Below are 24,455 nucleotides of genomic sequence, written 5' to 3' on the forward strand. Positions count from 1 at the left end.
GAGTTCAGATCACACTGCTAATGAAGGAGGGTTGTAATGAACAGTGTTACCCATGCAGATGTCTACAAACAAAAGCCAGTAATCCACATCAGAGCTGCAGGTCTGAGTATACCCCTGGCAGTGCCGTTGATTAAGGCTGGGTTCACACTATTGCGAATTGGATGTGGGTTCTCCGCATTCATTTTGCATAGCAGGAGATTGTGACCGGCTCTGTATGGGCCAGTTCACATATCGGTGCGATTTGCACAGGGGTCCTGTGCGTCTTTCGGTCCGTTTCAGGTTGGAATTCAGCCAAAAATTTGGGGCTGAAATCGAATGTGAACGGGGACGCACCGGACCCCTGCTGTGAGCTGCATGCGAAGATAGTGTGAACCCAGCCTTAAGGATAAATTCACACTGATGTGATCCAAAAGGCATAGATTTGCACGTCATCACATGTTCCTAAGCACCTGCTCCCATTCCTGTGAGGATCCTCTCCCTTGTAGCCACTGTCACATGTGGTTGTAAAAGCTCAAGGTTTTTTTTCCTTCATTCAAAAAAAAAAAAACCTGTGTGCAGCAGCCCCCCTTATACCTGAGCCCCATCTCGATCCAGCTATGTGCACAAGAGCAGCGGCTCTCCTAGGTCTCTTCCTCCTAATAGGCTGAGACAGTAGCGGTAGCCATTGGCTCACGTTACTGTCAATCACAGTCAGTGAGCCAATGTGTGAATGGACACAGAGCAACGGCTTGGGAGCCCCATAGAAAGCTGCTTGCTATGGGGGCAAGAGGCAGGAGCCATGCGGGCTGACGGGGAAACCGAGAAGAGGAAGATCGGGGCTGCTCTGTGCAAAACTGTTGCACAGAGCAGGTAAGTATAACAGGTTGGTTTAAAAAGAAAACCCTTTACAATCACTTTGAACCCTTGTGATACTGCTATGAAAGTCCTTTATAGGCACTTGCATATTATGTTCCCTTCTGCTGTTTACAGACCCGAGTGGCTCAAGCTGAAATGGATACCTTGTGATACTGCCATGAAATATACCTTTAAAATCCATGTAGCTGTGCGGGACTCCTCCTGCACAGCCGCATCATTCATTCACAGAGATTACAGAGATTACCGCGGCAGAAAATGCACCTGCAATCAGTGGCTCCTGCAGACAAGTTCTCCAGCTTTCTGCCCGTACCTCTGTAAGGGCCGGTTCACACCACATGCAGTCCAGTACTTTTTTTTCTTTTTCTGCATCAAAAACGCATGGAAATTAGGTTATGTGGTTTTCAATGGCATGGTTCACACCAGTGCTGGTTCCAGCTCCAGAAAAAAAGTAGAACATGCTGCATTTTTCCTGCACTGTAATGCTGTAAAACGCATCAAAAACGCACTGGAACGCACATGTCCTTATTTAAGGTTAAGAAAAAAGAGGGGGGGAAAAAAAAAAGCACTGGACTGCATCAAAAACGGGCATGCAGAAAAGCATCCAGATTTTTATGGTGTGAATTGGCCCCCAATAAGGGTTTTCTGTTAGAAAGCTGGAGGAAGTGTCAATGGGCTGCGAGTGCCCTCATATTCCATTGACACTTCCTGCAGCTTTCTAACGGAAAAACCTTAGAGGTACAGGCAGAAAGCTGGAGGACGTGTCTGCAGGGGCCACTGATTGCAAGTGCAATTTCTGCAGACTCCCTGTGAGAAAAAAAAAATAATAAATGCACATTTTTTTCCATGCAAAAATATATATGTTTTTTTCTTAAAGCGGCGTTCTGTCTGGGGGGGAAAAAAAAATAAATAAATAGGCCGGCAGCTACAAATACTGTACTGTAGAATATGGACACTTACCTGTCCAGGGAGCCCACAATGTCGGCACCCCAGCCGATTCTCTGGTCGGCTGTTGGTTGCTGCCTCCCGCCATTCGTCGCAAGGAAAACCAGCAGTGAAGCCTTTCAGCTTAACAGCCGGTTCCCTACTGAGCATGCGTGAAGCACGCTGCGCTTTCTAATTGCCCCGGCGGCGGAGGAAGGCAAGCAAACTCCTGAGAGACAGCGGCGCAGTCTCCCATAAGTGGGAAAGGGTACCTGTCAAAAACAGATACCCGTTTCCCCTCCTCCACTCTGAAAGGTGCAAAATGTGGAACCGGAGCAGATAAGCGGAAGTTCTACTTTTGGGTGGAAGTCTGCTTTAAAAGGTAAACTTTGCTTTTAATGACAACAGCAGTAAAAACATCCCTGAGAGATGACCACGAGAGACTCAAATCTTTCACTTTCTAATGCCCACTTGCGATCCTTTAGCTGACAAAGATTTGGCAGGGACCGGATCACTAGAAAAATGTTCACCTTCTTGTGCAACACCGCTCCCCCAGCTGATAGAAAATCTACATCGGCACTAAGCTGTATATAAAGGTGAGTATTTTTTCTGCCCTCTAAATCAGGGGTCTCCAAAAGTTTGAAAGCGAAGGGCCAGTTTACGGTCCTTCAGACATTAGAGGGAGCCGGACTGTGGCCACTGGGTGTAGAAAAGGTCCCAATATCAGTGGGGAAGAAAAAACAATGCCCAGCCTTTAATGTCAGTGGAAGGAATTGTGCCCCATCATTGGTGTCATTGGCCCCATTGTTGGTGCCGTTGGGAGAAATGAGTGAGTGAGTGATTTGTATAGCGCAACAAATGTGAACTGAATCGCCTCAAGAAATTGGACCCCATTATTGGTGTCATTGGGAGAAATTGGACCCCATTACTGGTGTCATTGGGAAGGATTGTGCCCCTTTATTGGTGTCAGTGGTGGGTGGAATTATGCCTCAGTGTTGGTATCAGTGGATGAAATAGTGCCCCAAGAGCCAGATACAAGCAAAGGGCCACATCTGGCCCCCCGGGCAACAGTTTGGAGACCATTACTCTAAATCAATCCTGTCACTGGTGAGTTGTCAGGTAACGACAGGATCACAAGGGTGACATCAGTCTAAGCTGCACTTACAAAAAAAAAAAAAAGACAGTTTGGATCTGATTGCTTTCTATGTGTAACATAGACACCTACAACCATCAATTTGTAGCTATCACAATGTGCCTTTTATTCATGCATGATGCTTACCCACAACATGCTCACAAGACCTGCCACACAGAGAGTAGTGGATTTGGGGTCCCTCTGTTCTAGGGAGTCCAAGATAACCCCAGTCAGAAAGGAGTGACATTTCCTGGCATAACAGATTTCTTCGTGTGACATGTTAACACAAAGGAAAATGAGATCTGCAAAAGAAAAACAACAGATTTGTGATTAAAATTATTTAGAACCCATTACATTAATTTAATTAACCACAATAATCCCCAGGTGGACGAGGAATATTTTTTCCAAAAAGGTACAGACCAGTGGATGACCAAACAAAGTCTGATTACAGCACAACCATTGCAGGAATAGCAGTGTGAGAAGGGCTGTAGTATAAAAACATATTCTGTCGTACCATCAGAAGCAGCTCCATGATTAGTGAGTTTTTTGTTATCCTGCTCAGCGGTATACACAACACATTCTTGAAAAGTTGCTGCACTTCCATCATTGGCCATAAGATGGTGATGATGAACCCAGAGAATGGCCCCCAGACCAGCAAGCTCCTTCCCCTCGATAGGTGACCTGGCACAGTAGGCATGCTCTAAAATGAGAATATATAAAGTTAGGATTATGGTGTCATTTACAGCAATAGGAATAAAGAAAAAAAAATTAAGAAAAACAAAATGCACATTTTGCGAGCAAAAAATTTTGCATTTATTACTTTTTTTTGTGAGCCTGCCAAAATTTTGCATCTGTAATCAGTGGATCACAAGTACAATGGCAGGCTCCTGCAGAGACTTTCTGGCCATACCTCTGTACAGGCGTTCAGTGACTGAGATACGGAAAGTGTCAACTGACTACAAGTGCGCTGATCAGTGCGTAGTCCATCGAGGACAAAAGGTCCACAGAGGCTCAGGGGGTGAGATTTAGGGTGCTTAGCAACATGCTACCCCCTAAATATAGGGCAATGATGGCGAACCTTGGCACTCCAGATGTTTTGGAATTACATTTCCAATGATGCTCAACTACACTGCAGAGTGCCAGAGCATCATGGGAAATGTAGTTCCAAAACATCTGGGGTGCCAAGGTTCGCCATAACATGTTACCAAATGTGAACTACTTGCCAACCACTATAGCAGATTTACTGCTACAGGGCGGTCCTTCTGTGCAGAATCACGTTTATTAACGGGTAAGGGGTGCGCGTCGCTTCTGCTGTGATTAGTCACATCAGAAGCTGATCAGCGGGTGCCAGCCAACAGATGTCCGCCGGCACCCGCTGATCGCCGAGGAGACACACTGAACAGAGCTCTGCTTGTGTAAACAAGGCAGAGAGCTCTGTCCTGTCAGCGGGGTTGTGCTGGTTTTTGTTTCCCTGCAAGGCACATCCCTTAATAAAAGCAGCCCACACAGTACACAAAAACACTGGTAATGCCGGCCATACACGGTTCGAATTTCGCAAGAATTTTCTTTTGAAAATCATATGAAAGAATTTTCGTATGAATTTCGCACCATTAGTGGGGCTGCAACAACGGCCGATTTTCGTGCGGCAATCAAATTTGAGGAATCGGACATGTTGGAAATTGTTAGAAAAAGGAACAATTTTCTAATCAATGATGGGAGAATTGTGCGAAAAATGTAATAGAAAAGAAAATTTATGGAGAGAAAAGAAGATTCCCGGCCAAGAAAATTCTTTTCTGTAGCAACATGCGGTGAAATTGAAGGCTTGGTCGGCCGAATTTCAAAAATCAATGGTGGCGTCATCGGATCACAAAAAATAAACGAACTTTCTGATTTTGAAAGAAAATTTGTTTGAAATTTGACCATGTATGGCCTGCTTTAGGCACACATTTAACCCTTTGATCGCCCCTAGATGTTTAATCCCTTCCCAGCCAGTGTCATTAATACAGTGACCGTGCATATTTTTTTTAGCACCGATCACCGTATTGGTGTCACTGGTTCCCACAAATTGTCAAAAGTGTCAGATTGCCCGCCCGCAATATCGCAGTCCCGCTATGTAATCATCCCTTGTAATATAAATAAGGATTACAGGTCCTCCTTTATGGAGAGATCTGGGGTCAAAGAGACCCGAAATCTCTCCCTAAACTGTAAAAGCTGGAAGTGATGTCACTGTCGAATTGTTTCTCAGGTGCGCCGGTGAAAACGGTAAGCGGTAAAACGGGGGGACGTCCCTCTCGCCACTTCGGAAAGCGATCCAGTGGCTAATGAGCCGCTCGTAGCGCTTAGATGAGAAAGCCAGCCGTCAGCTGAGAAATGTATTGCGGTCGGCAAGTGGTTAACAAAGTTATTAGTAAAGTAGTGCCAGTAGTTGGCTCACCTATAATGGTCATTCTGTCTTCCTCCATCCTCTGACCTGTCCACTTGGATAAAGGTGGTGACACTTTGGCGTAGTTACGTTCTTCATCTTCCGGTGTGGCACCCAACTTTATATTGTCCTTATGTGATATTGTGAGCGGATGCATTTGATCCTTGTGTACAGGGATGGCTCTGAGCAATCCGCTCCAATGCGCTGATCCCACCAGGTTTTCTTTGCATCCTCCATTCTCCACTAAGAACTTGCTGCTGGTAATCTTCCTTACCGGCCGGCATCCAGAGATGTGCCGCTTCATTTCTCTGTCGGCCGCACATTTCTGGCTCCTCACTGTGCCTCTTCCACTCAGTTTTGGAGACGTGTACAGAAGGCCTCTTCCTTGAAGATCATGACACATAGAGCCCCTAGCTCCACCATCAGGCTGCTTTCTGACCAATGACATGAATTTGGAAATCGGGGAGGCAGTGACCTTTGCCTCTTCATCGCCCACAGCGCAGTCCAGTTTCAAACATTTCGTGGCGGGGAAAGCGCCGGAATTGTTGCGCTCCGAAGTTGTAAACGGACTTGTTGATGAAGCCTTTCTCTTGCTGGAATCAATCCTTTTCAGGCCCTCAGCTGACGTAAAGCAGCCAGCATTCTCTGTTACTTTTCGATTTCCTTCTGATCTATCTACGAGAATTGTTGGCTGACGGACAGCGTTCCATCTCATATCCTGCAATATAGACGCAAAGAAATTTCATACAAACAATCCAGCCAGTAAATTAAATTTTAACAATGGTGTAAAAAATATGAGGGGGCGCTAGTGATGTGTCAATTCTTAAAGCGGACCTTCGGTCATTTTTTCATCTTTCCATCTATTAAATCTTCTGCCCTTGTTGTTGTTGTTTTTACTTTGGAAAGTAAAACATTTTTTTTCTGCCAGTAAATCCCTTATACAGCCCACTTTATGTTTCTTGTCTGGTCATGACCCTCATGCAGAGCTCTCTCTCTCTCAGTCTTGTGAGAGTTTGCCAGGAAGGGAGGGGGGCTGAGTCATAAAAGGGCCAGTGAAAGCTGCAGAGCTGGAGGTGTGCCTCTGTGTAAATCCAGGAAGTGAACAGGCAGCAGCTTCAGCTGCCCACAGTTAAAATGGCTGCAGCCAGACTCAGTGGAGGGAGATTTCTGCAGCATATCTGGCAAGTACAGAATCACAGTATATATATATAAAATAATATGCAAAGTGGTTGGAGGGAAGCTTCAGAATGGCAAAGATGTTTTTATTAGAAATTATGTGAACAGACTGCAGTTCCTCTTGAAATGGTAAACTGATCAATCATATACAATAAAGTGCATCACTAAACAGCTGCCAGTTCATACATCTGTGATATAGAAATGGTGAAGTGGTTAAAGTGGATGTAATCCCAGTCCTATACCCAGTGAAGTGAACAGCCTCAGATGATACACAGAGATAAAACAAATCTCCCTACATAAGTTTTATTTGTATAGCTGCTGTCTTCATCTTTATACACTGTTTAGAAAGTATAAATCATGTTAGATTTTTTTTCTTCCTGTTTCAGCTGTGGGTGGGGAGTCTTGGCATACACTGTGTGACAGCTGATTGGAAAAAAAGACACCCCCCTCCACATAGGCAGAGGAAGGAAGATATGTGCAGAGCTGTGCTGTGAATAGACAAGCTCTCTGCTAATCTATTTATAGCACCCTCCCGGACACAAATTTTCAGCTGCTTTTATCATGCTGATAACAGAAGAACGGAGCAGGAGAAAGACACAGGGATCAGGGCTTTGGAGAGAGATAAGTAAACACTACAGATAGATGTGTCCAGGTCAAATTTCATGAATTGGGTTTACATCCACTTTAAACTGAAAATATAATCAAAGCAAATGTGCAACACAATAGCAATGGACAAAAAAAAAATCAATAAGTCCTTTTAAAGTGATTGTAAAGGCTTGTTAAAAAAAATAATAAAAATAAATAACAAACATGTTATACTTACCTCCTCTGTGCAGTTGGATTTGCACAGAGCAGCCTCGATCCTCCTCTTCTCAGGTCCCTCTTTGCTGCTCCTGGCCCCTCCCTCCTGTTCGGTGCCCCTCAGCCAGCAGCTTGCTACAGGGGGGCGGCGCCCAAGCCGAGTCGGAGCTCTGTGTATCCATTCAGACATGGAGTCCCCACCCTGACCCGCCCCCTCTCTCTCCTGATTGGCTGACTAACTTTGATTGACAGCCACGGGAGCCAATGGCGCCACTGCTCTGTCTCAGCCAATCAGGAGGGGTGTCTTGGATGGCTGAGGGGATTGTGGACATCGCTGGAGAGAGAAGGGGCTCAGGTAGGTAATTAGGGCGGTGCTGGGGGAGGGTGGGGGAGCTGCTACACACAGAAGGCTTTTTATCTTAACGCATAGAATGCATTAAGATGAAAAACCTTCTGCCTTTACAACTCCTTTAAAACACTTCATAACTTCTTCTATATCATGAGTCTTCAATATGTTAAATTGTGGGAAACCATCAGCAACTTGAATGTATTAAAATCACCCAGAAGTGCTCTGTTGGATGTCCACTCACCAGAGGACCATGACGTCTTTAGCTAAAAAGAGGGTCCAATAACGTGTGTTGGTATAGCTCACTTTAACAATGAAGCTGGGCAAATTAGAAAGCTGTCCCTGCACTGCAGAGCGGCTCCGAATTTCCTCTTCTCGGGTCTCCCAACAGAGCTCCTGGCTTCTTCTCCCCGGCAAGTGCCCCCCATAGAAAGCCGCTTTCTACGGGGGCTCTGGTGCGGGCTTGCTCTTGACCCTCGCTGTCTGCGTCTATAGACACAGAGAGTGGGACTTGGCCCCGCCCCCCCCACCTTTCACCAACGGCTTTGATTGACAGCATTCAGAGCCAATGGCTTCTACTTCCTCAGTACAGCCTGTGAGACCCGGAAGTAAGGGGAGGAGAAGAGCTGTAGACGGGCACAGGATCGAATGAGGGCTCAGGAATAAAAGGTAAATAAAAGGTTTAGGCTTTACAACTGGCCTTGCAGCGAAGATGAGCCCCACTGCAAGGATAGTTTATTCACATTCCCGGAGTTCAGCTTTAAATAACTTTCAAAACTGAAGATCAGGTACATTAGAATCGCCCAAACAGCAATGGATTAATATTTTGGTGCCTGCGTTTTTATTTTTTCAGTTTACTTTCACATTACGGGCACATTGTATACTGCCGAAAATTGCTTCTCTCCCCCATGGTTAACAAGAAGATAATGGGCTTCATATGGTAAAATGTCTGAAATAAGGAATGTGCTGCTGCATGACAAACACATTTAGTGCCTCAGTTTTCAAATATTTTTTTACTGTGGAGATCTGAAACTGATTAGTTACAAGCCTGTAACTAATTACTAATCTACTAGCCTGCAAAGGAAGACTGGTAATGCATAGCAGCGGGTGGCGACTCCAATCTTCACTTCTTCCAGGGCTATAGGTGCCGCTAATATCGGACCCTAGACCGCTGGAGTGTGGGGAAAAGACACCGCAGGGACCGATCTAGCAGTGGGGAGGAGAAGAAGATTAGGCAGGTGGATCTTCTTTTATTGTTCTCCCAGACCTACAAATAATTACCCTTGCTGTATGGGAACTGCAAGGGATCTTTTTTTTTTTATCTGCTCGGAGTTGGGCTTTAAGGTAATCTTTTAGGGCACCCTGATGAAGCACTCTGTATAGGAAAATACATTTAAAAAAAAAAAAAACCACATTTATCACTTTCCAAACAGGATTTTTATGGCACTTTTTGTTTACAAGTTTAACCACTTCAAGACCAGGCCTATTTCTGACATTTGTTGTTTACAAGTTAACCACTTCAGCCCCCCCCCCCCCGAAGGATTTACACCCTTAACGACCAGGCCATTTTTTGCGATACGGCACTGGGTTACTTTAACTGACAATTGCGCGGTCGTGTGACGTTGTACCCAAATAAAATTGACATCCTTTTTTTCCCCCACAAATAGAGATTACTTTTGGTGGCATTTGATCACCTCTGCAGGTTTTCATTTTTTGCGCTATAAACAAAAAAAGAGCTACAATTTTGAAAAAAAAAAATATATATATTTTTTACTATTTGCTATAATACATATCAAATATAAAAGTGTAAAAAAAAAAAAAAAACATTTTTCATCAGTTTAGGCCAATATGTATTCTTCTACATACTTTTGGTACAAAAAATTCCAAAAAGCGTATATTGATTGGTTTGCGCAAAAGTTATAGCGTACAAAATAGGGGAAAGATTTAGGGACTTTTTATTTTTTTTTTACTAGTAATGCCGGGGATCAGCGATTTTTAGCAGGACTGCGACATTGCGCGGCGGACAAATCTGCCCCCAAGTGACACTTTTTGGTGACCAGTGACACCAGTACAGTGATCAGTGCTAAAAAAAAAAAAAAAAAAATGCACCGATCTCTAGAATTATTGCTTTCACTCTAACGTTATCAGCGATACCTCACATGTGTGGTGTGAACATTGTTTACATATGCGTGCGCAACTTGCGTATGCGTTCGCTTTTTCGCACGAACACGGAAGTGCTTTAATTTTTTTTTTTTCATTATTATTTTACTTTTTATTTTTACAGTGTCCATTACATTTTTTTTTTAACACTTTTATTCCTATTACAAGGAATGTAAACATCCCTATATATAGAAATCTATAATATAATAATATATATATTATATATATATATATATATATATATATATATATATATATATATATATATATATAATAAAATATATATATATATATATATATATATATATATATATATATATATATATAAAATAATATAGAAATAAGGGATGACAGGTCCTCTTTATGCAGAGATCTGGGATCAAAAAGACCCCAAATCTCTTCTTTACCTTTAAAAGCAAAAGATCAAAAAACAAAACAAAAAAACAAAAACATTTTTGATCTTTCACTTTAAAAACATTTTTTCCTCCAGCCTGGACTGACGTCATGACGCTGCTCTGGTCCTCCAAGGCCATAGAATCGATCAAAGAGTATTAACTCTTTGATCGCTTATGGGGGGGGCAGCTGGCCGCATCGTTTCTCAGGCAAACCGGCGGGTAAGCCCAATAAACACCGGTGAGCTGGAGGGGGGGGGGGGGATGGACGTCCCCTCCCACCGCTTTGGAAACCGCTCCAGACTGGTTCCATGAGAAAGCCAGCCACCTGCAGAAAGGAAAAGAGTTATGGCTGATATCTTCAGCCATATTCCAGGCAAACCACATGCAGATCAGAACATACAGTAAATATACATACTGCGGTCGGCAAGTGGTTAAAATAATGTCTGGCATAGTTTTTGAATGTCAGTTTATTTTTCCATATTTGTGAAATAGAATAGTCCAAACAAATATTTTATCCAAAACAGAGAGACTCACCTCAGCTTTTGAGTCCAGAGAACATTCTGTAGATTCTTGTTCTCTTACCCATAATCTGCAGAATAAATATAGTTTTAATTACAGTATGTGGATTTTTATATTGTTTTATAATCCACCAGTCAGTGCTCCCAAAATCCAGCTCTTGTACTAACAGATTAATAACTGAAACAGAATAAACTGACACTCATCTGTCCCACGATCCAGTAATGCGGCTGCCTGAAACCTCGCTCCTCTCCCTCTCCTCTCCGCAGGGCCCAGCATTGCAAATGCGGACACCCAGCTGTGACAGCTTGCGGCGTCACAGGCAGGTGCGCACTGCACATGTGCGAGTCGTGCAGCGCCTCCCTATTGGTCGGGCAATCTTCTGGGACCTGTGACGTGTCCCAGAAGATTGAAAGGAGGGAGGAGGGGAGAACTTCCCGAGTGGAAGTGGGAGCGGGTACCTGTCAAAACGAGGTACCTGTCCCCCACAAAAAAAAAAAATGACATGCCAAATGTGGCATATTTGAGGGGAAGAAGTGCTTAAAGCGGAACTTCCCCTTTTGGGTGGAGCTCCTCTTTAAGTGGTACCGGAGCCCTGGATAACAGTAAAAACCTGACAGGGGTTTTAACGCTTCCCCACTCTTTCCAAAGCTATGGAAAAAACTGATTTGGCTGGACATACACTTTAACTGTATTTAGTGACTTCCTGGAAAAAGCAGATAAATGTGACCTCAGTACCTGTACTCCAGGCAGTGACTCAGGGCTTCCTTGAGAGCGGAGACATTAAACTCATGCACTTCCTGACACAGAAGTCTCCATTCCCTGAAAGACAGAAAAATTAAGCTCTATCCTAGATATCTAAATTCACATACAGCACATGAACCTGAATATTCACATCAGGGAAAACTAGGAACCACACTGGACATTGATAACAATCACAGGCAAACTCAGAGGTAGATTTACATAACACACATACGGTTTACAAGACGCTGCACTCAGAGCGGCACCGCTCCTCTGTCTCTCTCTCAAATAATAATTGGCCGCATTCACAAGAGCGTACTTAAGCGTATGCCCATGTGTAGGCCATGTTTGCCGGTCTTTTGTCAGATAGGTGACCCGTCGGATTTTGTAACGGAAGTGACGTTCCGTCGCCGCCATCTTGCTACACCCTGCACTCGTCCACAGTAAGGATAAAGCGAGAAGACAGCAAGCGAACATCTCGATACATCCACCGGAGTCTTGTATTTCACACATATTGTTAACAGTAAACTGAGCTTATATAGTGAAATTCAGTACTTTGAAATCCGTCTGACTGATTTTTAAATACTGTATTTCACTATATCAGCTCAGTTTACTGTTAAAAATAAGAATGAAATGCAAGAAATGTGGGTGTAACAAGATGTTCGCTTGCCGCCTTCTCACTCGATCCTTACTGTGTATGAGTGCGGGGTGTAGCAAGATGGTGGCGATGGAACATCATTTCCATCACAAAATCTGATGGGTCGCTTAATCTGACAAAACACCGGCATAGGGATGCGCAGGTTTTCCACTGATACACTCAAATACAACCAACTGAGGTGCCAAATACTTCTCCTTATGCCGCGCACACACGAGCGGACTTTACGGCAGACTTTGTCCGGCGTACTTTTCGAATGAACGGACTTGCCTACACACAATCAACCAAAGTCCGACGGATTCGTACGTGATGACAAACACCGGACTAAAACAAGGAAGTTCATAGCCAGTAGCCAATAGCGTCGGTTTTTGTCCGTCGGACTAGCATACAGATGAGCGGACTTTTTGACTGGACTCGAGTCCGTCGGACAGATTTGAAACATGTTTCAAATCTAAGTCCGTCAAACTTTTGAGAAAACAAAGTCCGCTGGAGCCCACACACGATCGAATTGTTCGATGGACTCCGGTACGCCGGACCAAGTATGCCGTAAAGTCCGATCGTGTGTACGCGGCATTACTGAGATTTTAGGTACAAGCCTGCCATCTAGTGGCTATTTTGACCAACTACATTGGGCAGTGCCTGGGCATCCTAGTTTAGCTTGTGCGTCAAGTGACAGTGGGGGGGTTCAAATTGCCCACTAGCAAGAGCCAGGCGGAGACAAAAAGAGGCGACCACTGTCAGCAGGGAGGGGTGCACAAAAAAGGGCAGGACCTACAACTTATGCCGCTGAGGTAGTTCACTGCTCAGCTCACAGTCAATAGCAGACTCCCTGCTGCTAATTGCAAGCAATGCTCCACATTATGAACATTAGATATTACTGAGCTGTCCATGATGGCTGTCGTATTGGGAACAGCGGCTGTGTCCGGGCAGCCACTACATCCAAACTGACATGAATGGGACTGCCTGCACAAGGATGCACAGATCACCTGGGAGAACTCAGACCGGGGCTTACGATATCATACACCTGTGTGAACGAGGCCTAAATCAGAGAGGCACTTCAAATTACAGGTATGCTCCGCTTTTTGTACACTCACTTTACGTATACTTGAATGTACTTAAAGCGCCTCGCAAGTACGGACACATTGACCTATAGGTTAAATCTTGGTCAGCTTGGCATGGCACTGTTCTCGGTTTTTACCATTGGCGTCTATGTTAAATTTTGGTCAGCTTGACATGGCACTGCTCCTGAACCATAAGTGACAGGGACACCAAACTTTGAGGAGCACCGAGAGGGGACCCAGGACTACAACATATCCGATTTTGGGGTCGGCCAGCTTGCCTAGGTAATCTACCACGTCGTAGTCGTGGGACCCCTTAACATTCTTCCCAAGTTTGGTGTCCCTGTCACTAATGGTTCGGGAGCAGTGCCATGTCAAGCTGACCAAGATTTCCCATAGAGCTGGCGTATTTACAAGCACTGAGAAGTGAAAAAAGGTATTGCTTCACTTTAAGTACATTTTTGTTTTACATACATGCTCTGGTCCCACTGTGTACTTAAAAGTGGGGTATGTCTGATTTTCAAACCTGAACTAGAGAAATAAAAGGAATCTGAATGAATGACCTGCGAGACTCAAACATTTTCTGTACTTTTGGAGATTCGGTGTCCCGGTACTTCTTTCTACTCACTTAAAGTCAGAGGGCAGGAGGAGTCTTCCAAGTCTCAGAAAGTTGAGGATATGCCTGAATATCGATCCATCTCCAATCACTAGCAAGGAAAAGCCACAGGTGATCCAGCGTGACTTCTTGGAGTTGTCGAGCAGTTCTGGATACTGAAAAAAAAAAAAAAAAACATTTAAACATTTGATTCATCATATTCACAAATCAATAAAAAAAAAGGAAGCATCATTTAAAAGAAAGATGAAATGTATTGAATGTTCGCATTAACCTCTTGCCTACCGGCCACTTTCACCCCCTTCCTGCCCAGCTTTCAGCACTGTCACATATGACACCCTCCCAGACATGGCTGGCCTCTCTGTAGCTGTCATTTGGCTATAGCGCGGTCGGCAAGTGGTTAAGGGCCTTTTCACGCTGATGCGATCCAAAATTATGCGCCTGTCATCTGAAAATACATTGTTTTCTATGAAGGTCATTCACATTGATCCGGTTAAAAAAAAAAACAAAGGGTCCTGTGCGAATTTAGTGTGGGTGTGGTGCAAATTTAATCTCCAGCTAAGCCCAATCCCCTCAGAAATCGCATCAATCCAGACCGCATCAGTCTGAACCGAGCGCCTTAACCTATATTCACCATCTCCTCTGAATCAGAGCCCCAAAATTATTTCAATCCATTTCAGTTTGGAGGTTTTTTTGTCTTAATGAATCAACATTAGCAATAATACAAAGACTCCGAATAAAAGTAATAAACTGCTTATGTGAATTCTTAGACCCCTTTCACACTGAATGCGCTTTTCAGGCGTTATAGCGCTAAAAATAACGCCTGAAAAGCGCCTCTCAAGCCTCACCAGTGTGAAAGCCCGAGTGCTTTCACACTGAGGCGGTGCGCTGGCAGGATGGAAAAAAAATTCCTGCAAGCAGCGTCTTTGGGGCGGTGCAGGAGCGGTGTATACACCGCCCCAGCCATTGAAATCAATGGGCAGCGCTGCCGAAGCGCCTACAAAGTTATTCGACAGCGGCGATGTACCCCACCCGCACATCGCCGGTAAAGCGTCACTAAAACTAGCGACACTTTACCGCCAACACTCGGGCGGTCTGAGTGTGAAAGGGGGTCTTACTGTTCTCTGCTTTTATGGTTAAACCATTTTAAAATCCTGGGGGTCTACGTATAAAACATTCTCTGGGCAAATATCTTAAAAAGTAAAATGCCAGCTCAACCCTAACCACTCTTAAAACTGTCCCCTCCCCCTCCTAACACCTATACTTACTAACCTATGGTGAGACAGATGCATATACTTGTTTAATTTCAGGCCGCTCTGGTCCGGTCACGTGATCTCGCCAGCGTCATCCAGTGGCTGCTGCAGAAGAGAGTGCTCTAACATTGGCGAGTAAAGCCACTAATGGTGACTTCACCCATAGGCTTCAATGAGCCCATCCTTTGTCGGTGCTCCCTCCTCTCCCCTGCAGCAGCAGACTGACCGACAGGGGAGCCAGATCACGTGACCAGACCGGAGTGAGCTGAAAATAGGTAAGTATATACATCTTTCTTACACAGGATAGTAAGCATAGGTGTTAGGTGGGGGCGAGGAGACAGTTTTAAGAGTAGTATATACAGCAAACGTTTGTGGCGTTCATGCGAATAGTTAAAGTGAGATTAAACCCAAAAGCAGAGAAAATTGAGTACTGTCCGTGATACTTTATTTATTGATTTGTATGTGTTTGTTTTTCTTTTTTTTCCCTTTCCCTCAGAGATTATGTTTTTTTTTTTTTTTTTTGCTTGTTTTAACATTCTGCTAAAACTTTTGTGAATCAGTACTGCCTGGACCTTGAAAAAGGGGACATACCCCCAAAAGCTTGTCCTAAAAAACTGTACGTTAGTGCAAATAAAAAAAAAGTATCACGGACAGTACTCAATTTTCTCTGTCACAATTGCACTAATACGGCTACAATCAACCCAAAAGCAAAAATGTATTATTTTGCAGCTTACCAATTCTTAGATGCGGGGGGAAGGGGGGCTGCATTCGTTTTCTTTATTAGGCTTTCTGTCTTCTATCTTTACCTGGTGATCTGGCCAGTAAGTCTGCTGTTTTTCACAAGCTCAAGCTCTCCAGCAGAATGTATCAGTTTATATGGGTAAGACAAACCATTTAACACTGACAGGGGTGATTAAAATGGTCAGTGTTTATTTATTCATGCAAAACCTTGATCTCAAAAAGGAACAAAACGGTTTACTGTAATGGATTATAAAGTGTTAGCTAGAGTTTGGCTTCAATCTGTTAGTGTATCTAAATCTGCTAATACATTTAACACCCCCCCCCCCTCCCCCCCCCAAGACTAACAATGCTGATGTCCAAAGGTGCCCTTTAAAATATGCAGTACACCAAACTTTTGCAATCATACAAATTTTAATCCTTTTGTACTTCACTTCATAGTACACATAATGGCTTGTTTCTGGTTGTACCTTCAATAAAGTTTTCAGGCGTGTGGCATACCAGTAGCTTCCAACATAGACTCTGACTATCTGGGTGGCTGAATACTGCTGCAAATCAGCTCTCCAGCTGCCACCTAGGAAAACAGAGTAATATTCTATAAAACAATGAGGTTTATTGGTAGCACTAATTATTACAGATATCTTGCTATAAAAATATATCAGATAAAGAAACAATCAGCACAATCAAAACCTAAAACTCTACAAACAACAGAGAGATCTTGCAAGCTGAACACTGAAGGTGAATTCCACAGCAACCTAAATAGTAAATGTCCGAACTTAAAGTGCAACGCAATAAATCATCAATAGTTTTCTCATAAAAAGTTCAAAAACAGCTCCCAGCCAAAGAAATTTATCCAGTGGAGATGTGGACTAAGCGGAGAGTCAGAAAGGTGTGCTAAATCACATCCACCTGCAAAATAGTGTACACTCCCACCACCAAATATAACCGTCGCCGCTCACCTTAAAAACATGACCCCTGAGTTAACAGGACAGTCATAAACCTTCCATTGTGCGCAGTCATGTTGGAACAGGAAGGGGTCATCCCCAAACTGTTCCCACAAAGTTGGGAGCATTAAATTGTCCAAAATGTCTTGGTATGCTGACGCCTTAAGGAGCTAAGGAGCCAAACCCAACCCCTGAAAAACAACCCCACATCATAATCCCCCCTCCACCAAATGGTTTGGACCAGTGCACAAAGCAAGGTCCATAAAGACATGGATGAGCGAGTTTGGGGTGGAAGAATTTGACTGGCCTGCACACAGTCCTGACCTCACCCCGCTAGAACACCTTTGGGATGAAGTAGAGCGGAGACTGCAAGCCAGGCCTTCTCATCCAACATCAGTGCCTGACCTCACAAATGCTCTTCTGGAAGGATGGTCAAACATTCCCATAGACACACTCCTAAACCTTGTGGACGGCCTTCCCAGAAGAGTTGAAGCTGTTATAGCTGCAAAGGGTGGGCCAACTCAATATTGAACCCTACAGACTAAGACTGGGATGCCATTAAAGTTTATGTGCGTATAACGGCAGGCGTCCCAATACTTTCGACAATATAGTATATATATATATATATATATATATATATACACACACACACACACACACACATACATACACACACACACTTATGTTTGTGCTGGGAGTGCACAGCACAGCATCCTCCCAGCACAGAGACCTCACTGAGAGCCAGTGTTGTCAGACTGTAATGCGCTCAGGGGGGAGGATTCCTCTATCCACCTCAATTCTGTGGATAGAGGAATCCATTCTATTTTATTTATTTTTTTCATTTTCCGGAGCTGAAGTGGTTAAACCTTGTAGACAGAATAGAGGCTGTTTTTACAGCGACCAGTCAGAAAGAAAACAACTAGCTGTTTCCTTTAGACAAAGTTCACATTTCCTTCTCTATCAGTAGTCATACATATTATCAGAGATCAATGGATAAGCGGATATCATTACCTACCTGAAGCTCCAGGATTCCTATTCAGCCTTTGTTTTAGGTGTGTTCTCATAGCTTCTCTCATTGGCTGGTAAATGATGTCCCCTTTTTCTAGGTATATACTCAGACCTTGAATTTCTAACCCATTGCTGGTCAGTGGAAGTCTACATGCTCCAAACCAATTTCTAACATTAAAAAAAAAATTGATTAAAAAAAAAAATGTATGAGTGACTGTAATCTTACCCAGACCAACCTGTGGTTATATTATCAGTTTAAGTAACAGTAAGTCCTCATGCACACGGACGTTTTTACAGCTGCTTTTTTGAGCTTTTTTTGCAGCTTAAAAAGGCCTGTCTATGTTAGTCTATGGCTTCATGCCCACCTAAGCGTTTTTGAGCTGCAAGTGGCATAGGCGTTTTTAAGCTGTAAAAAAAACCCAGGACCAGTGGGTTCTGAGAGACGTTTTTCAGCTGTAAAAACGCTCTAATGCTCAAAAACGCTCAAAAACGTCATTCACCAACGTTTTTTAGCGTTTTTGATCCATAAAAAAAAAAAAAAATTTGAAAAAAAAAAAAACGCTCAAAAACGCTAACGCGGAAAAACGCTCAAAAACGCTATTACAAAAACGCTGAAAAAAGTCACTGCTAAAATACTGGCGTTTTCATAACGTTTTTTTAACAGCCTGTGTGCATGAGGGCTTAGAGCTGCACGATTCTGGCCAAAAACAAGTATCAGAAAAAGGCTTAGTCTTTAAGTGGTTAAACTTCCCTCATTTACAGATCAAAGTTCCTTCCTTTGATCTAAAGAACAAAACGTTACAATGTTTATAGTAAACTTTGCAGCTGAGGATTGTTGTGATACTTGGTAGACTGCCTGTTTTTTTTTTTTTTTTTTTTTTACAGCTGTTGGCTTGAGCAGAGAACTCTCTGCATAGAATTGGGGACAATGCCTTAAGATCTCAAGGGGGGGGGGGGAGAATCGCGATCTTGATTCTTAATGATTAATCGTGCGGCTCTAGTACCAGTAATATATTTGAGCTGGGATAATAATCTCTGCATCTGAAAAGTAGAAAAGCATGTTAAAGTGAAATTTTGTCTGAAAATGAAGTCCTGATAGATCACTTTTGCAGGTATGGGTATGTAAAACATTAAAAAAACAAGTGCCTATACTGTGTAAAATCCATTAATACAGCGTATCACCCTGCTCTGCACATGCTCAGTTGTTCTCTATTCTCAGCACTGTGCCTAAAATCAAAGCAACTAGAGGCCAATCAGCTGACAGCTTTAAGATTGGGTGTTGCTGAAGGGGGAAGAAAGCAGCAGAAACGGCACAGATTGTGCAGAGGGAACACAGATTAGGGAGGGAGAAAAGAAATGCAGGAGAGGTGACAGTACAAACTCTGCTGCCAGGGAGACACAAAAGACTTAAATTCACAAGAATAGTGTCTTATCCCCCCCCCCCCCCGATATTCTCTCCTTTCTCCCTCATTCTCAGATCTGTGAAACACAGCCAATCATATGGTTAAAGAGCCGCGGACACGGCTCTTTACAGAGATCGGGGTTGCGCCGTGTCCTAGCAACACGGTGCTGCCAAGATCGCCAAACGAGAGCCGCACCGCCCCACCGACATTTGATGGTGGGCGGGCGGCAATTGGTTAAAGAACATTATTATTATCAAACTGTTACAGTATATAGTGCACCTTACCACTTCTTATTTGTGGTGGCTGCATTATTTTTATTTTTTTCACCCTTTATTTTAACCAGGGGCGGATCCAGGGGGGGGGCAACGGGGCAATTGCCCCCTCCGAGAATGCGGGTGAGTGAGAGAGCCGGCATGTAGATCCGCGGGATGCAGATCAGGCGGCACCATGGGTGAGAGAGCCGGCGGGTGGCTCCGTAGGTGAGAGAGCCACTGGTGGCTCCGCAGGAGAGAGAAAGCGGGCGGGCCTGGCGGCTCAGTTGGTGAGCGGGAAGGTGAAAGAGCGGATGAGCAGCTGTGCGGCTCTATGTGTTTGCGGGCTGCTGGCCAATCAGGGAGCCGGCGGGTGGGGGAGCAGAGAGATGACATCATCTCTCACTGCCCAGCGCCCGCCCTGTATCCCTGCAGTTCCCCCCTCACCGTGCAGGCAGCCGCGGCAGCAGAGATTACATCATCTCTCTGCTGCCCGACTGGTAATCTGCTGCCTGACTCTGGGACACAAGAGACCACCTTAGCAGGAAAGTGACACAGCAAGTGACTGTCAATCCGCAACGTGTGGCAGGTGACGTGGCAAGTGACAATCCGCATTTAGTGGCAGGCGATGTGGCAAGTGACAATCTGCATCTGGTGACAGGCGACGTGGCAAGTGACAATCCGCATTTGGTGGCAGGCGACGTGGCAAGTGACAATCTGCATCTGGTGACAGGCCACATGGCAAGTGACAATCTGCATCTGGTGACAGGCGACGTGGCAAGTGACAATCCGCAACATGTGGCAGGCGACATGGCAAGTGACAATCTGCATCTGGTGACAGGTGACGTGGCAAGTGACAATCCGCAACGTGTGGCAGGCGACGTGGCAAGTGACAATCTGCATCTGGTGACAGGCGACGTGGCAAGTGACAATCCACATTTGGAGACAGGCGACGTGGCAAGTGACAATCTGCATTTGGAGACAGGCGACGTGGCAAGTGACAATCTGCATTTGGAGACAGGCGACGTGGCAAGTGACAATCTGCATCTGGTGACAGGTGACGTGGCAAGTGACACACTCGGGGTTCCCACTGATTCTGCATTATGATGAGTTAAACTATTTAATTTTTTATAACAATGTAATAATAGTAATAATGCGCTTCAATCATCCTGACACCATAACAACCATGGTGCCGTGATTATTGAAGCGCCAACACCAGCCATTTCCCCAATAGATGTATCCCCAAAAAAATATATTTTCTGGCAGTGCCCCTCCCAAGACTAGACTCTGGACCCGCCCCTGATTTTAACCTGGTAAATCTGCCAGTAACACACTTCTGTCTTAGGGTGGCAATGCTCACTCACTGTATCTATGGAGCAGTGTTGTTTAAGGATGACATGTGACCTCCCCACTTCCTCATCTTCATAATATAGAGGGAGGTGCTCTTTAGTCGAGTCTTAAAGCGTTTGTTACCCCAAAACTTCATATTCCTGATATGTGGCTGCTGTACCATATACTTGTATGAGAAAGTTTCCTGTTATCTTTGTATTGCTTCCTTTGTGTGAAATCCCTGGTGCCCCTCTGCTTTCCTCTTAAAAACTGACCACACTAAACAGGAGAGCACAGCGTGGTCAGTTCTCTAGCTGTGCTGGGAACTCAGTGTGCTTTTCTCCAATGATCAGACTTGTCCTGACAACCCCCCCCCCCCCCCCCCCGCACAGCCTATCACTGGGAAGATCAGTGTACTGCTGCTTCTCCTCCCCCAGCTCTTATGCATCTTAGAACAGAGGGAATGTGATCACTTATAAAAAAGGGAAAAAAGGTATTTATGTATTTTTTCATATTTATACACAAATGTTTTGCCTTTCATTTCATTAAATGCAGAGGAAAGTTATCAGCTCACAAGATTTCTTGCAGGATCAACAGTTACTTTTTTGCACTTATTGGATAGATGTAACAAAATGCTTTCAAGGATACAGAGCAAATACAAGAAGATAATTGGTTTTATATCTAATTTAAAGAATATAAAAAATGTCACTATAATGTTCAGAAAGCTGAGGCTTCCTCCCTAAGCATGCAAACAGTTGCTGCCATACCTTTGAATGTATACCTATTTATGCCTGAATCATTATATCACCTGATAAAATGAAAAGGTGAATTAATACAGTAACCCCTCCCAACCCTGCCCCCCCCCCCCCCCCCCAGTCACTGCTGTACTTACCTCAGAGGGTCCTGAGCTGTCAGTACCCACGCAGCCAGTGCAGCAGTCCAGGGCTCAGAAATCTCTGCTCTTCTCCTGTCTTTTCAGTGCTTCCTGGATGGATCAGAGCAATTCTCTGCTGCAGCGCTGACCAAGCAGAATCGCGTCGATCTATCCAGGAAGAGAGCGGGGATTTCAAATCCCCAGACTGCTGCACTGCTTGTGTAGGAACTAACAGTTCAGCACCCAAAGGGGTAAGTACAACGGGGACTGGGGATGGTGTATGTCAGGGATATGCAATTAGCGGACCTCCAGCTGTTGCAAAACTACAAGTCCCATCATGCCTCTGGGTGGCATGCTTGTGGTTGTCAGGGTCTTGCTATGCCTCATGGGGCTTGTAGTTCTGCAACAGCTGGAGGTCCGCTAATTGCATATCCCTGGTGATTCACTTTTTCTCTAACACTTTAAAATTAGCCTTTTAACTTCAGTTTAATGAGGATCAATGTTTCACCAGAATCTACAATTATTAAAAAAAATAAAGATTTCAAACAAATACGACTTGTACCACTCAGAAATCATTTTAAAGAACCTACTTGACGTGTTGGAAAAGGGTCCCAGTGCCATTGATATACAGCTTACTGCCGTCTACACTGCTCTCTATATACAGCTGGCCTAAAGCAGAGTCAGGATATTTTCCTAACAGTCCCAAAGACATGATGTAGAAAGGCTTTGCTCCACTTTTACTAGCTGCTGTCAAGCTGGTAACAGAGCGCCACGTCTCTGGCATATCCATGCACCGGCTGTTGTTACTTCCTAAAAGTCATAAATCATTAAACATTATTCACTTTTCTTTATAATGCACATGAGTGTCAGATTAACGGCAATTTTATCTGTACATGCATATTGCTTAAATATAGAAGGAAACACCTGTTGCGATTCCCGAGGTGGTGAGCGGTCGGTGCACTGGCTTGTAGTGTCTTCCTAGCACCCGAGCAAACGTATCGATGAAAGAAAGGCGGCAGCTCGATCTTCCGCAATGAACGAGTTTAGTAATTCAGGTGTAGTACAAAAAAAATACAGGATTTACGCGTTTCGGCGTGTAGCCTTAAAGTATTTGTAAAGTCTCGTTTTGTTTTTTTTAAATAACAAACATGTTACACTAACCTGCTCTGTGTAATGGTTTTGCACAAAGCAGCCCGGGTCCTCCTCTTCTCGGGTCCCTCTTTGCTGCTCCTGGCCCCTCCCTCCTGTCTAGTACTCCCACAGCAAACATCTTGCTATGGGGGCACCCAAGCTGGAAGGCTGCTCTGTGTGTTCATTCAGACACAGAGCCATGGCTCGGCCTCACCCCCTGCTCTCTCCTCACTGACTTTGATTGACAGCAGTGGGAGCAAGCCAATGAGGGGGGAGAGTCCCCGGACAGCCGAGACTCTCGTGCAACATTGCTGGATTAAGATGGGGCTCAGGTAAGTACTAGGGGGGGCTGAGGGGAGCTGCAGCTCTGTATGTCCATTCAGAGACAGAGCTACTGTTTGGTCCCGCCCTCTCTCTTCCCTGGTTGGCTAACTGACTTTGATCGACAGCAGCGAAAGCAAATGGCGCCGCTGCTGTGTCTCAGCCAATCAGGAGGGAGAGTCCCAGATGGCCGAGGGACTCATGGACATTGCTGGACAGAGGGGGGCTCAGGTAAGTATTAGGGGGTTCTGGGGAGGCTGCTACACACAGAAGGTTTTTTTTTTATCTTAATGCATAGAATGCATTAAGATAATAAAAAACCTTCTGCCTTTACAACTCCTTTAATCAAAGCCGTGGCGCCAAAGTCACAACGAAGTTGCCTGGCAAAGTCACACTGTAATTTGCGTGACTTTCAGGTCGCGGCAGTGTGAACCGAGCTTTAGGCTATGTGGCGGTCTCCCGAGGGACCCTCCCTCCTCTTCTTCCTCTCTCTTTTTTTTCTCTTCACTTGCTGTGGTCTTGTTTTTTTGTTACCTTTTTTTACATTTTGGGCTCTTATGGCTTTTAAGCCCCCAGTTTATTCAGAGGAAGAATACTGCTTCCTCTGTAGGGTGTCAGTGGTCCCAACTCATCACGAGATTCAGACCCAGCAAGTTCAACTGTTCCTCTACACAGCTGTCTGTTTGAAGCTCGACTGTGAGGCTCATCCGGCCGTTATTGTATCAGTAGCCGTTCTGTGTTGCGCTGCTCTTGCTATTTATGACCCATTGGCCCATATTAGTGATGCACTGAAATTTTGGCCATGGAAAATTGCCCGCAGTAAATAGGGTTTTCAGGGTTGTGTCAAACAAAAAAAAAAAAAAGGTACTGATAATGACTGCTGAAAACGCCCGCGATTTTACCATGCTTATGGTGTGTTTTTCATAGATCATGTGACTCAGAATCAAAAAAAGCAACACAGGTGCATATTTTTTTTATGCGTTCTTGCTGCTTTTTCAATGGTGAGGTGTGTTTTTTTTATAACTGACCAAATATGCACCAATAATGCAGCAGGCAGGATTTTTAACACAGCTTCAAAAAGGTTCCGATATTGGCCAACAAATTCCTATTCATTTAAATTCATAATATTATTTAAAAAGGCGAATATAATACAAATTACTTATATTTTTTTTTTAAACCGTCAATTTCGGTTTCGGCCAAGTGCATTAAGTCTTGCGAGCTACCCAAAAAACTAAATTATAAATGTATTAGAAACACAGTGTGTGTGTGTGTGTGTGAGAAAGGTATTCAAAAGACCAGCTGCTAGCACTGATCACATCCCCATATGCATGGGGACAAATATCAATATATAGGAGTGCAGCGCTGAAATCTTATATATTGATCCTGAATTTTTCTGTTCAGGTACCAGAATT

General features: G+C 44.3%; 1 protein-coding gene across 1 annotated transcript in view; it reads right to left on the reverse strand.

Moving 5' to 3' along the window:
* KCTD19 (potassium channel tetramerization domain containing 19) overlaps nt 1-24,455 on the reverse strand; it is a 44,732-nt gene that overhangs the window by 7,192 nt on the left and 13,085 nt on the right. Inside the window, exons 6-14 of the mRNA XM_073603901.1 lie at nt 22,182-22,401; nt 17,742-17,902; nt 16,253-16,356; nt 13,807-13,949; nt 11,463-11,546; nt 10,743-10,797; nt 5,343-6,048; nt 3,423-3,608; nt 3,056-3,210 (exon numbers count right to left, since the gene is read on the reverse strand). Coding sequence (XP_073460002.1) covers nt 3,056-3,210; nt 3,423-3,608; nt 5,343-6,048; nt 10,743-10,797; nt 11,463-11,546; nt 13,807-13,949; nt 16,253-16,356; nt 17,742-17,902; nt 22,182-22,401 — 1,814 coding nt within the window. The remainder of the gene's footprint in view (nt 1-3,055; nt 3,211-3,422; nt 3,609-5,342; nt 6,049-10,742; nt 10,798-11,462; nt 11,547-13,806; nt 13,950-16,252; nt 16,357-17,741; nt 17,903-22,181; nt 22,402-24,455) is intronic.

This window comes from Aquarana catesbeiana, linkage group LG11 (assembly GCF_042186555.1).
Source record: "Aquarana catesbeiana isolate 2022-GZ linkage group LG11, ASM4218655v1, whole genome shotgun sequence".
Classification (NCBI taxonomy): domain Eukaryota; kingdom Metazoa; phylum Chordata; class Amphibia; order Anura; family Ranidae; genus Aquarana; species Aquarana catesbeiana.